This window comes from Carassius auratus, chromosome 25 (assembly GCF_003368295.1).
Source record: "Carassius auratus strain Wakin chromosome 25, ASM336829v1, whole genome shotgun sequence".
NCBI classification, from domain to species: domain Eukaryota; kingdom Metazoa; phylum Chordata; class Actinopteri; order Cypriniformes; family Cyprinidae; genus Carassius; species Carassius auratus.
The window spans coordinates 14748058-14763127 of record NC_039267.1 but is presented as its reverse complement, the minus strand read 5'-3'; the positions used below and the strand labels follow the sequence as shown (position 1 = coordinate 14763127).

At 38.2% G+C, this 15070-nt stretch overlaps 1 protein-coding gene across 6 annotated transcripts in view; it reads left to right on the top strand.

Moving 5' to 3' along the window:
* The window catches only part of LOC113043449 (receptor-type tyrosine-protein phosphatase zeta), a 54393-nt gene that overhangs the window by 32509 nt on the left and 6814 nt on the right, over window positions 1-15070 (top strand). For 2 of the 6 annotated variants that reach the window (XM_026202855.1, XM_026202854.1), the window contains 16 exons: window positions 262-446; window positions 606-732; window positions 2338-2378; window positions 2479-5071; window positions 7271-7415; window positions 8845-8930; window positions 9686-9771; window positions 11453-11473; window positions 11616-11712; window positions 11804-11889; window positions 12112-12246; window positions 12535-12669; window positions 14062-14225; window positions 14313-14448; window positions 14611-14757; window positions 14876-14969. In XM_026202855.1, coding sequence (XP_026058640.1) covers window positions 262-446; window positions 606-732; window positions 2338-2378; window positions 2479-5071; window positions 7271-7415; window positions 8845-8930; window positions 9686-9771; window positions 11453-11473; window positions 11616-11712; window positions 11804-11889; window positions 12112-12246; window positions 12535-12669; window positions 14062-14225; window positions 14313-14448; window positions 14611-14757; window positions 14876-14969 — 4278 coding nt within the window. The remainder of the gene's footprint in view (window positions 1-261; window positions 447-605; window positions 733-2337; window positions 2379-2478; window positions 5072-7270; window positions 7416-8844; window positions 8931-9685; window positions 9772-11452; window positions 11474-11615; window positions 11713-11803; window positions 11890-12111; window positions 12247-12534; window positions 12670-14061; window positions 14226-14312; window positions 14449-14610; window positions 14758-14875; window positions 14970-15070) is intronic. The other 4 variants (XM_026202857.1, XM_026202858.1, XM_026202856.1 and 1 more) reach the window with 4 other exon arrangements.

Sequence of the window (15070 nt, the reverse complement as noted above, 5' to 3'; positions counted from 1 at the left end):
TGTGTTAGAAGCTGATGGGTGGGGATACACCAGTAACATTACACATCAAGTGTACATATATATATATATATACTGTATATAAGTACATTTTGAAATATATTAAAATAGAAAACAGATATTTTAAATTGTAGATTTAATTCAGAATATTCCTGTTTTGCTTTCATTTTGATTAAATTAATAAAGCTTTGGTGACTAACAAAAAAACAACAACGGAAAATCTTCATTTTTATACTGTGTGTTTGTGTGTGTTTGCTATTGTAGTTTGTAGTTCCGAGCCTGAGAATGTGCAAGCCAACCCTCATAATCACACCAGCATGATTGTGATCTGGGAGAGGCCACGGGCTGTTTATGATTCGAGCATAGAGAGATACTCAGTCACCTACCGGCCGGCCCAGGGCGATGATGAATCGGCCTTAGAGTACTTGACTGATGGAGACCAGGATGTGGTAATTCATTAAACTTTTTGTCATAAGCATCAGACATTAATGAACACATTTTGAAAATCAGGCCTACATCGTTAAAGTCAACTTTCCATATTTTACCTTTTAGAAGTTGAAAAACACCTGATAATCAATTGTGATTAATTTAGTTTTTTTCACCACCAGGGGGCGATCATTCAAGGCCTGGTGGCCAACACTAGTTACAAGGTGCAGGTAGTTGCCGTGTGCACCAATGGTCTGTATGGCAGAGTGAGTGACCAGCTGACCGTGGACATGCCCCTGGATGATCCTGGTAAGACCAATCGCGCCCGCCGCCCTCGCATCCGTGGAGAATGAGTTTACTACACTCATGCCCCACATTCTTTTAGTGCAAATGTTAGACAAAAATCTTCAAATGTAAACAAACAACAACAACAACAACAAAAACCCTTTGCAAACCAGTTACCTTGTCCAGAAAATAATGTGGTAGGTATTAAAGACTTATGCAAACTTGAGTTTGCATAGCTATGTTCACGTATTTGCATTTGCCGTTTGACTAAAATTCAGTACTGTAATGTATATTGTTTAGAGCTAACACAAACTGATTGCACATTTAAAACAACTTAATAAATTGCTGCCAATTTCAGTAGAATATTTTAACTTTTAAAAATGTTTTTATTTATATTTATTTCAATGTTTTTATTAGTTTGAACTGTAAAAGGAATTTCTGGTTTTAGGTAGACTTTTTATCTTTTTCAGTGTTCTTGTACATACTTGTCGTCTTAAAGTATTTTCCTCTTATTCTCTGTCTGTCTATCTCATGCTTTGTCATCAACTTTCTGCATTTTGAATTTCCTTCTATATACTAAGATTTTTTTTCTGTCTGTCATGAATAGTCACGATTTCAATGGACTATTTGTGTTTTTTGTGTTCTTTCATTTGAATGTGGGGTTTGTATTTTGCTTACTGATTTATAATAAACTTATCTGTCTCTCTGAGAATCCCTGTCATCGTGTTTCAGTGTGCATGGATACATGTGTTGTCATTTTCCAATTGTCACACATTTCCTAAGTCACATTTTTTATTATTATTAGAAAATATGTTTGAGAGTGGATTGGGTTTACATCAGTAAAAAGGGGCCAGTCTATCTGATAAAATCATATATCTTCTACCTTTTAATGTTTCCATGCTTCACAAACCGATCTTGTCCACATATCACGAAATCTCTGGGGTCTTTTCCACCATATTCTGTCATTGAGTTTGATCCCATGACAGGTAAGAGCCTGCAAGAGACTGTAAGCTTTCTCCATCTCTGTGTGCTGGGAGGCATTTTAATGCATGGTGTCCAAACTCTACTGTTGTGTGATACAATAAATGTAATAAAAAACTGACCCTTTGACCCAAAGATTGCTCCTTTGTATTCTCATTGTATCGAAGAATGATCTAAACAAACTTCCTATTTGGTGGTGGCCTGGTTGACCTTTCCTTCCTTCTTAACCTCAGTGCTCTCAGCAGCAACAGAGAATACCAAATGCCAAAAAAAAAATCCCTTTTGGCATTTGGTTTGTCATTGAATACACGTTGAAAACCACTTTGTGTTTTTAGTTTTGTTTCTCAAACATGAGCTTCTTTTGTCCATCAAGGATGAAATTGTAAGCATTGATTGGTTTTCAAATGTATCTGAGGTGTGTGTTGTGTACATTATGTGACACAGTTTTCAAAACGATTGTATTAAATGAAAAGACAGACTGAAAATAATGTCACTATTGTATATGTTCACCAATTATCTGTTTATACTATAGTTCCATATAATACCAGATGGTTTCGTTTCAGTGTCAGACATTTTTATAAAAAATGTAAAGAGCGTACAGAACATACTTACCTGTTGCTGACTCTTTTATGTCTGGTTAATTTACAGAAACAGACAATGACTCCGACTCTTTTGAGTATGATGAAGAGGTAAATGTCAACATTACTTTAGTGTATAGTTACTTAAGTGATTTTATTCTACAATAGAACTAATCATGTCTTTTCTCTCTGTCCATCTCTTCTATTTCAGGAAGACTATCACATCAATCCTTTTTTGATCAGACCTGGCACAAATCAGCTTCTATATCCCTTCCAAACCACTTCCACTGGCCCAAGATTTACTACAACACAGCGCCCGGTCCATCCAGTCTTCAAGACTACACCAAGGACTAATGAAAGAAGACTCCCGGTAGAAGATTCCCAGAAGACACATGATCATTATATTCCAGCAGTATACACAGATAAACCTACTGTGAAATACACAGACCAACCTACCGTCCACGCAAGCATAACCACGAGTTTTGTTGTTGATGTACATACCACTAGACCAGATGGCTCGAGCATTGTAGCTGGTGTAGCCTCAGAGTCTGGCCAAAGCAATGCCTTCACAGAGTCTCCAACAAGCATCACCCCTGAAACAAACATCATCCCTGAAACAAGTGGCACCTCTGAAACCATTTTTACCCCTAAAATAGGCAGAACCCTCGAAACAAGTGTTACGCTTGAAACAAGCAGAAACCTTGAAACAAGTGTTACCCCTGAAACAAGCAGAACCATTGAAACAAGTGTAACCCCTGAAACAAGCAGAACCATTGAAACAAGTGTAACCCCTGAAACAAGTGTAACCCTTGAACCAAGTATTACCCATAAAACAAGCAGAATCATTGAAGCAAGTGTAACCCTTGAAGCAAGCATTACCCCTAAAACAAGCAGAACCCTTGAAACAAGGGTTACCCCTGAAACAAGCAGAACCCTTGAAACAAGGGTTACCCCTGAAACAAGCAGAACCCTTGAAACAAGTGTAACACTTGAAACAAGGGTTACCCCTGAAACAAGCAGAACCCTTGAAACAAGTGTTACCCCTGAAACAAGCAGAACCCTTGGAACAAGTGTAACCCTTGAAACAAGTGTTACCCCTGAAACAAGCAGAACCCTTGAAACAAGTGTAACCCTTGAAGCAAGCATTACCCTTAAAACAAGCAGTACCTTTGAAACATTTGTAATCTCACCTTCGTTAGACATTTCTAAGGTTGAGGAAGTGACTCAACCTGTAACTGACTCACACAGCTATGGGGAAATTTCAGTGACTGTAGCTCCATTGCCTGAAATCCCAGTGGAATCAACTTCCTTTGCCTTCCCCCCAGAGGTCCCTCTGTGGCCTACAACTGCTAGTTTGCCTTTTCCAACCACTGCCACTTTCAGCACTGTTCTGTCGCAGACCACCCAGCCAGTGTTTAATGGTGAGAGTGCCTTCTCTGTATCTGACACCTTGTCCTACGTGCATGCAAGTCCTGTGTCCTCCTATTCCTTAAGCAGTGTTTTGTCTGAGCCCATCCCTGACTGGGACATCCCGTACACTGTTTCCTTGCTGGTGTATGGTGGTGCACAGTCTATCACCCCTTCCCCTTCCTACCCTACCCTACTCCTCACCGGCTCTGTGTCTTATTTAGACATGGAGCCTGTCTCTAGTGGTGATTGTAATGATGATGATGGTGATGATGATATTTTATCTGGGTCCATCTCCGGTGACCCTCAGTGTAGAAGTACTCTTCCCCTTCAAACGTTACCAGAGGTGACTGCTTCTGTGATCTCCATGCAGCCAAGCTCTGAACATGACCTCTTTGAGTCCCTCAGTATTGTCTCCACCCTGAGCACTCTTGCACATCTCCAGCCTTCGGTTCCCGTTTCTAACGACTACTCTCTGAAGACGACAACCCTTGACTCTGACTCTTCTCTCTCAGGTAGCGTTAAGGACTCTAGACTGCTGACAGAATGGGTAGATTCTTCTCTAGTAGCTCTTACATTTAGTCAAGACAGTGGTGCATCTACTGAAATCTCTCTGCATGCCTCTTCTAATTTCCTATTGCCCTCCTCTACTTCGGGACTGTCCCCACGTAGTGGACTCTTGGCTGACCCAGCTAGTCCTGTAGAGCACCATTCGTTTCTGTCCACCTCCAGTGCCGGAATTCTTCTATGCAGGGACGCAGACTTGGTCCTCCGCACAGAGGCTCTTTTGTCTTCTCTTCCCATTTCCACTATGCCTTCTAGTGACCTCAGCATTTCTGTTTCAGCCACTGTCAGCAGCGATGCACAAAAAATAACTGGACAGTCCCAGGGAGCATCTGTTCCCATAAGGTCTTCGACTATTGTGCCAACCTCTACTCCAGAATTCATATTTATACCTACTCCTGTGGTGCCTCCAACTGTTGCGGTTTCCTCTGCTCCAGAATCTAGTTCCATGCCTACCCACTCTGCAGATGGGCAGCTGGAGAACAGTGCCTCAGGCTGGGCTCTCGACTTAGACTGGGGCCAGAGCTCAGCATCAGGAGATGAGAGTATTGTTCCATACATCACCACTGCTACTCCTACAGAGGTACCTCCTGATGAGACAGATGATGGGAACGAGGAACACTCTTCCTCCTTTTACTTTGAGGGAGAGAATGGGACAGATAGTGAATCTACTGAGTTTAGAGTCACTCTGCACCCCAGCCCATCCTGGACACTAAGAGGAAGTGGAGAAGAGGAGAGCGGATCAGGTGAAAACCTCACAGATAACGAGACATCTTCAGACTTCAGTATCCCAGAACGCACTGAGAGGGATTCAGAGGAGGAACCAGTGGAAGGTAAAGCTCTCGGTTGTTGACGTCCATTCCAGAAGGTGCTTCTTGATTTAGACATGTTCAGTGAAGCTTGATCAGTGAAGATCAAGTACCTGAAAGCTCTTGCCGCATGGACAACTAATCCATCCTAAAAATGCCATAACCCAACACAAATGTCACCTAAACAGCTAAAACCTCATCCAGAAAATGTTCTGTAGAACTTAGTTCACTGGTAAGGTAAGATCGGAGTGCACTACAGTGTCCTTAATTAACATATACATCAAATCTGAGAAGTTAAACTAAAGGTTAAAGAACCATCATCTTAATTAGAAAATCCCATCATCAAAATATGTGTCTGATTCCTAGTCCCATGTGATTCCTGTGTGTTTTGTTTTGTGTTGCATGTTCTTCATGTGATTATTTGTTCAAATGTGTATTAGCATGCTCACATCTGTCATCAGAAACATACCAACAGCATGTTTTCCATCTCAAGTTGAATCCAAGACACCTGGTTATATCTCTAGATATTACTGTAGAGTTTATGGGCTCAGTAGATTTATCCACGGCTATGTTAGAATCTATAGAGTCAGTATAGCCATTTAAACAGCATGGAGGGATAGAATTTGAGCGAAGAGTTGGCTTAGCTATGTTAGCACTGTTTGATTATTCTTCCATGGGATGAGTCATTTCACTGTTTGTCCAGCAGAGAGCAGCAAATTTCTTATATTTGGTCACTAGTACGTGACAGTTGGCTGTGGCAGCATTGTGTTTTGGCTGGGATGCTGAAGTCATCTCAGACAGTCCTAGGCCAGGTCTTAATCTCTCAAACCTATCTGTCTGCAATGAATCATGACCTGTGAACTCTTTAGCTTCTTAGTGTCAAAATACATTTCTGATGGAATAGATTAAGTGGTGCTATACAAATCCTTATAGATGACATACTGATTATAGGGTTTTTAAGAATAAAAGAGAAACTGAGTCAATATCCTGTGTGTCTGTTAGCTTGAATTTAAAGGGTTAGTTCACCCAAAAATGAAAATTCTGTCATTAAATATTCACCCTTCAACCGTAAGATCCCCGTTCATCTTCAGAACATAAAATTAAGATATTTTTTGATGAATTCTGAGACCTCTTTGACCCTCCCATAGACAGCAATGTAATTACCATGATCAACGTCCAGAAATGTGGCAAGTAGATCTGTAAAATAATCCATGTGACATCAGTGGTTCAACTGGAATTTTATGAATCTACAAGAATACTTTTTGTACGCAAAGAAAACTAAAATAACATCTTTATTCAACACTTCATCTCCTCATGCTGCCATTTTGGAGAGTATCCACTGAACTTAAACAGTGTATGCTATTCTGTGTGATGCAGCTAACACAGAATAGCATACGATGTTTACGTTCAGTGGATGTTTGTTATTCTTAAATTGTTATTTTTGTATCTATTCTCATAAATATGTAAAATTATGGTTGAGCCCCTGTTTTCACATGGATTATTTTATCGATCTCCTTGCTACATTTCTGGACCTTGATCGTTGTTATTACATTGCTGTCTATGGGAGGGTTTGAGAGGTCTCAGAATTAATCAAAAGTACCTTAATTTGTGTTCCGAAGATAAGTTTAGAACAACATGAGGCTGAGTAATTAATGACAGTAATACATTTTTATTTTTGGGTGAACTACCCCTTTAATATGTAAAAAAGAGCAAATGGTAGTTTTTAGTGGTTTTATGCAGATTTTGAGTTTAGTTCAAAATAGCACCTTTAACAAAAACCGTCAGATTTTATTGTTGTTATCATCCACTATATTTTTATTGACTGCATTGTTATTGCATTTACATACTATAGACATTCATTCATAGTTTTTACATAGTCAGTTACAAACCTTTTTTTTTTTTTTTTCATTATTTATTGATGTTACTTGTTTTTTATTCTCAGTTATAGCATGTATTAAGGCCTACTGGTTTGCAAATGATGTTGCTTTAGTACAGTATGATTAGTATTGATGTGTTTCAAGTTATGTGAAGTGTGATAGTTCCACTTGTCTTGAAGGTGTGTAAAAATATTTTATGAGGTGAGTTTGTTTGCATTGTCTATCATACATTTTTTTTATCTCAGTGCTCCAAATATGTTTGCGTCTAATAGGATACTACATTTTCCATCAAGAACATTGACTGCTGATGATGCTCTGATCTGAATAGGGTGTTTTTAACCCATAGACGCCAGTAACAGTAGTCATGAGTCGCGGGTGGGCCTAGCGAGCAGCAAAGAGCGCCAGAAGAAGGCTGTGATTCCTCTGGCTGTGGTCTCCACCCTCACCTTCCTGGGTCTCATTGTTTTGATTGGCATTTTTATCTACTGGAGGTAAGTTCTATGGGTCACAGCATCTTATTTAATATAGAATTATATATTTAATAGAAATGTAAAACTCATTTACATTTTTATTGACATATATAATCTTTTAAAATGTAAAACAAATCCATTTTGCATACACTTGCTGACCCTTAAAAATGAATACATTTAAAAAATATTTACACCATATATTTTTGACACAAATAAAGGCAGTTTACAGTATATGCTTCCCAAGCATTTTTTTTCTGTACATTTATCATCAGTCATGCATAGTCAGACAGGATGCATGGAAAACAAAAATATACTTCCTCTAAGACATCTGCTTATGATTTCCGTCATATTGTTACTAATCCATAATCATAACAATTGTCGATATGGAGGAGAAGGGGGAGTGGTGTGGCCCCATGAGGCGCATGTTGTCTATCTGTGATGGGGGTTTAATCTTGGGCACAGACCCAATCTCACACCCACCGGGTGAGGGACCACCTCAAAAGGAAGCAAAATAAACAAGCCATGATGTGGTCTCTCTCTGTGTGTGTGTGTGTGTGAGAAACCACCCAGAATTCACACCAAAGCGGAAAAAATGGTCCTTCCACACCAGGATGGAAGTCTGAAATCCTGTTTACCGTCAGATATTCCCAACCGTGAAATAAGCAACTTTGGCAATCCCATCAAGAACACGTCTCAGATGTGTAAACAGTTTAGCGGCACAAGATTGTACATTTCTCATTCCGACGTGCCTCTTGCCCCTTCAACATATTGCTCATGCTTGACTTTTTGTTGTTACACCGTGAAGATTGCGAGGAGATTAAATCGGTAATCTTGGAGCCGGTGATTAAATCTCCGATACGCTGATCTGTTGTTTGTGGGCCTACAGGGAACACATGCTGCCAGGCTGGAGAAAGAACCTCCACGTGATTATGTTCAACATGACCAAGTCATGTTCATGTCTTGTTAGTCCAGCCGTGGGTGGTTCAATCTCAGCAGAACATGGGCATGTACAAGTGCTTGTCCATCTGTAGCTACATGGTGCTCATTTGGAGAGCAGACAGATGCGCACTTAATGGGACGTCTCGAAGCGTTAGCTTTAAATCTGTGTCGCCCATCATTGTGGTCACTAATCCCTTCCGAGAAGTTTCAGTTTTAAACAAAAAAGTTCAAGAAGTCCTCTGGGTGATCCTGTTAAAAACGTGTTGTGGATTAGACTGAATATGGTTTTTGTGTTTATTTTTTAAGCTTAGAGTCCAATCTCCAGCACATATGTGGATAAGACAACAACATATAAATAATCAAAGCTTGCATGGTAGAACCAAAGATTTTTTCCGTGTTTTTATTAACTTTGGGTCAAGGCAGTTTGTGTAGTACATGTGCCTTACATGCTATTCAGTCAACAGTACTTATATTACATAAAGAGTGGAAAAAGTGTTTATTGCCGTTACAGGAAATGTTTTCAGACTGCTCATTTCTACATTGAAGACAGCACATCACCCAGGGTTATATCCTCCTCACCATTACTGAGCCCTACAGGTAACACAAACACTTTTTCATAATTGTAATAGGGAGTGTCCATTGATACTAATTATATTTGGGTCAATAACTTAATGTTTATCTTTTAATTTACTTAAAATGAAAACATAAAAATGTAATTCATGTACTTAATTACTTATCAATGGTGACTGTTTTTAATTTCTAAATTAAAAATCCTTTTGAAATGTTTTGGGAGGATACATTTAAAAAATGTCAAATGGTGTAACTGTCCTGATAATATAATGAAGGGAAAAATGCCTCAAAATATACATTCTAAAAGATAACCTATTAATATTATAGTTTATTATAGAAAATTATTTCAACAATATTTTAAAAAATATGGTCATGTGGTGCGACCAACTTGCAGAAAAAACCCCTCTCTTGTGTCAAGGTCAATAAGTTCCTTAAAATAACAGATCAGTGTCACATGGTGCAACTTCCTAAAACTTGATAAGATGTATATTGTATATATTAAATACAAAAAACATTGATTAAAATGTATTCAAAGTGTAAGGGAAATATGTCTTTGCCTTTTACTTGATGGTTAAACCACATGACATTTTAGATTTAGAGTCATTTGGTCCCCACAGTTAAGGGAAAAGCTGAACCGCATGCATCTTAATCTGGTCTTGTTATTTGTTTTACATCATTATTGATCAGTGTGACTCTCAAAATTACCTTCAAATGCTCACATAATAATTTTAAATGTGTTCCACTACCGTTTTGGTCATCAGACATGTCTTTTATACTTCCAGGTGAACACGAACCCCAGTCAGTAAAACAATTTGTGAAGCACGTGGCTGAGCTTCACAACACCAACTCATTTTCTAGAGAGTTTGAGGTTCGTATCCCATCACCCCCCTCTCTTTTGACACACAGCTGTCTCATGTGAGCCTTGATATAGCAGATCAACGTGTCATTAAGGCATGTCTTATAAACGAATTGTTTGGTTCATTCAGGCACGTATATTCACTCTCTATCCATTCGTGCGTGAACGCAGGTTGCTGGTAATAAATATGAGTTATAATTAGGTCAGTAATGCACTCAGTTCTATGTTCCAGTCAGGTGCACAAAAAGACCCAGTTACAGCTTCATTAACATCAATCAGTGTCAGATTGTAGATTCTCACCATAACATTAAATTATTCACACTTTATTAGATCATGCAAAAATCAAGAAAGCTTTAATTGGACACAAACCAGGCAGTAAACCCAATTATTAGTTCTTGTCATAAGTACATCCTACGAAAAAGTGATGGATATGTTTTAGAAGTTCTTGTGTTGCTTTTTGTGTCGATTTATTTTAGTGATATGTGTTTTGTGGCATGTTATTTATGTTAAACACCTGCATTGATACAAACAGAAGTGTTTGAATGCATGCTCTGTTCAATTCATGGCAGCAGGTCTTTGGATTCTGTCCATTTTAATTGAGCATAGGTGATATTTGTGGCTACGTTCCTTCAGAGAAAAAGTTTATTTTTTTATTATTTTGACTTTCTCTTACTCTGACAGAAATGCATAGCAAATAGTGGAATATTCACTGGATCAAACTAAAACCTCAGTTGGAAGTTCAGCACATTGATTCAAAAGATAAATTATTCCCTAAGATAATTATATATCGGGATATATTTCCACATTTCTGCAGTTATAAAGATGAAAGAAAAAGATTATAAAGATATTTAAGAAATTAATGCATGGAAGCCTGTGTGTTTCTGCCTTTGAACTTCACGTAATTTTCAACTGTATTTCTTTCCTTTGCGTCTTTGTATCTCACAGTAGCAGCTTTATTTCACAATTCCGATTGTATGCTTCACGCATTTCTTATAATTGCAACTATATTATGTAAATTTAACTTCCTATCCCACACTTGCAACTACATTTCTTAGTAGCCATTACGTCTTACAATTGCGACTTATTTGTATCTAATTATTATGAATTCATTAAATAACTTTTTGCTTTAAATAACAATTGCATTTATTTCTGCATCTATTTTTAATAACTGCAACTTTATTTCTTGTAATTTAGAGGCTTTTTACAAGTACACATTTTTATTATTATAATTGAGAATTTACAGTATATCTTAGAAATATAGCTTTATTTTTCAAACTTAATTTCTTCAAACTGAATCTGAAAAAATATTTTTTTCACAATTGCATTAATTCTTGTAATTGTGAATTTATTTCTCAAAATGATGGCTTTATTTTACAATTGCAGCTTTATTGTAGTTGTAACTAGTTACAATTACAATTTATATTCCCCCAGTTGCAACTTAATTCCATTTAAATTTCGACTTTATTTCTCATAATTGTAACTTTATGATTTGCAGTGTTACTCAACTCACAATGTGACTTCATTTCTTGCTTTAGTGACCAATCAGCATCCAGAACTGAAACTTATAGACAGTTAAAATGAGCAGAATCCAACCCAGGCTCGTCAGTGCTTTTGCTGTGTGCTGTTACGTGTATTTATGGTGCACAGTTTGTCATTGTATTTCATTGCTTTTTGCATTCTCACCCCCCATTAGATATTGAAAGAGTATTTCGAGGTAAGCCACATCTCCCTTTAATTTGTTTGCTTTTGATAGCTTTAGCATGAATTTGTGACGCTCCCTTGTCTGCACTTGTGATGTCTTCAGTGTTGTCACTTTATGGCCGGCTGTTTGAATAGAGGATTGTTTGTGATTTTAGGAAGTTCAGACGTGCACCGTGGACCTCGGAACAACAACAGACCGTTCCAGCCATCCAGACAATAAGAGCAAGAACCGATACGTCAACATTTTAGCCTGTGAGAAACACTGCCACAAATAAATCTAAGCATTAGATGCATGTTTCTGTGACTAATATAAAATTGCAATATATTAAATTACATCCTTTAGATGATCACAGCAGAGTGCGACTCGCTCCCCTGAACGACAAAGATGGGAGAAGCGGAGGGGACTATATAAACGCCAACTATGTTGATGTGAGAGATTTTTTCCAAACTAAGAAGCGCTTCCAGGCAAATCGTGATAATTATATCATTATTTAATCAGTGAGGCATGACTTCCTCAAAGTGCAACTGTTTAACTAAGTGATGTAAACACTTAAAAAGCACACCTTAGAGGTTCTTGAACGTTTTAACCAAGAATACTTGCTCTTCCTCTTCCTGTAGCTTTATTTCTCTCTTCTTTCTGTTTCACACAAGGGTTTTAACAAACAGAAAGCCTACATTGCAGCACAAGGGCCCTTAAAGTCCAGCACAGAGGATTTCTGGCGGATGGTGTGGGAGCAGAACGTGGGAGTGATTGTTATGATCACCAACCTGCTGGAGAAAGGAAGGGTGAGCCATTTTAGAGCAGATTCTACCTGAATAGATATCTGCCCTTTTAAAAATAGTTTTCTGTCATCTGAAACATTTTCCTATGGCTTCGGAAGACTTAGAATATAACCCACAAGTCACCTGGACAAGAAAATATATGTATGTTTTTTTTTTTTCCTGTTGGAAATGCAAAATGATATGGGTTTGGGAGAGGATGAGAATGAGTGAATTATGTCATTTCGGGTGGCAAGACAGATACAAATATGGGTTCATTCAGCCTCAACATAATAATTTTTGTCCATTTCTCAGAGGAAGTGTGACCAGTACTGGCCTCTGGAGAACCAGGAAGGGTATGGATGTTTTCTGGTTACTGTAAAGAGCACAAACGTCCTCGCTTACTACACCCAGAGAACCTTCACCGTCAGAAATACCAGCATAAAGAAGGTATCAAGTAGATATACACAATATTTTGGAACAATAGTGGTTATGTTCTGATATTAGTGTTTTTTTTTTGTGGCATTTATGTGTATTTTATTGTATCGGTCGATGTTGGATATTTGATAGTGAAAGTTTTTCTCTAGTTTTTGCATTCAGATTACCTTTGCCATCATCTACCACTCACTTAGTTATTACTAAAGCAATAAGCCCCAAGAAGCCGTGGTTTATAGTGAAGGCCATATGTGTAGTAAGGTTTCACAGGATAGAACAGAGCAAGTAAAGTGTAATGATATAAATAAAAACATTATTCTTCCGTCAAACAGTTTAGTTCCTCAGAAACGGTTGTGGTTCCAACAAAGTGGTTGCCAAGCAACACACAAATGTAAACAAAAGGTGTATATTTGACGAGTAATTTACAACAACTTCGAACTTGACTCAACCAATCAGAATCAAGGACCGGAACTATCCGTTTTATAACGTGAACTTATAAACATCATAAAAATTATGACTTTACATTTTTTTTATGCTGTACATCATGTTGTGATGCCTAGATTCACTGTCAGCATTTATTTTGTATTTTATTTTGTAATTTATTTAGACAAAATAAGTTAAATAATTTATCATGTAAGGAATAATTGGCGACGGGCTGTTGAATTGTTAGAAAAATAACGCACACCGGTCGTGGCGTTACAACTTGGGTGAGCATTATTTTTTTTATAATTCAACGTCCCGTAGTCAATTATTCCGTTTATACTATGGTCACCACACCTCATCGATCATATGATATATTTAAAGGGATTCATCTGGTTTTTGTATTTAAATCGCTATTGTGGGTAGGACTATTTCTTCCGCATCTCATCCAACACTTCTTTTGCTATTTCCAAAACGTAATTTTATAGCTGGTAACGGATGCTTGAGCTATTAATAGCATTCTAATGCAGTTATAAATGAAATTATTAGAAAGAGAGCGAGAGTGACAGAGACACACAAAGAGAGAGAGAGAGCTTGTGTAAATTAGGCTAACGTACACTCTTCTGCTGCAGCTTCTCTAAACATCGCTGCCTCCTCGCTAGTGGGAAATGTCATGTGTGGCCTTTAAGTTGCTACACTATATAGGCTAACTGATAAAATCATCAGGGCAGTACTGACAACGCCTTTTTGTGCAAACTGCATGACCGTTATTACTGCTAACTATGCGAATTGATATGGAATGTAATACGGTCAGGAGAGCTGCCGGGAACTACGTTGGCTCTGCGTTTCCCAGAAAATAATTAAATATATTGATATTTTAACATTTTTGCATGCTTGGTACTCTTCTTTGTGAAAACAACTGCAGGTTTGCATTAACGTTTGCTTGTTTATTGATTGCATGTATACGTGATGTTTATTATTTTTTAGGGTTCTCAGAGAGGTCATAGTAACGAGAGGATGGTAATACATTACCACTACACACAATGGCCTGACATGGGCGTACCGGAGTACGTCTTGCCTGTGCTTTCATTCGTCTACAAGTCCTCTAGATCCCAAACTGAGCACATGGGGCCAATGATTGTACACTGCAGGTGGGCTACATGACTCTCTTTAAATGTATCAAATTTCATATTCTATATTTTACAGTTTTTGTGTGTTGTCTGTTTGTGTGTGTCTAGTGCTGGAGTGGGCCGAACAGGGACCTACATAGTGTTGGACAGCATGTTAAAACAGATTAAAGCCCAGGGGACAGTCAACATTATGGGATTCCTCAAACACATTCGAACACAACGGAATTATCTAATTCAAACAGAGGTGAGTGAACAGCAATTAAAGTCTTGTTTTGGTATGTAGAACTTTATTGTGCTCTATAAAGAAAATGAAGCATTAATCAATCCTTAGTGCTGCTTAGAATTTGTACTCAAGTGTTGGACTCAAGTTTCCTTCTCAACATCAGTTGTTCTGGTACCCTTACAGGAGCAATACATCTTTACCCATGATGCTCTAGTAGAAGCCATTTTGAGTCAAGAGACAGAGGTGCCATCAAGTCATATTCATCAGTATGTTAACAACCTCCTAACCCCAGGAGCCTCGTGCAAGACACGACTGGAAAAGCAGTTTAAAGTAAGTGTGCTGTCAGTTCTTAAGTGATTTCTGAAGAGCACAGCTGGAAGTATTTGTATCACCACAGCTGTAGTTGAATAATAACCTGACATACGTCGAAATGACCTTGTCATTGCAGCTGGTGTGCCAGCCGAATGCCAAACAGAATGATTACAGCAGTGCCCTGAATGACTGCAACAGAACGAAGAACAGGAGCTGCTCTCTCATTCCTGGTGTTTACTGTTTTCTTCATTATTTGATGAATGAATGGATGGATGGACAGATGAAAAGAGACAGAACGATAGATGGATGGATGGATGGATGGAAGGATAGG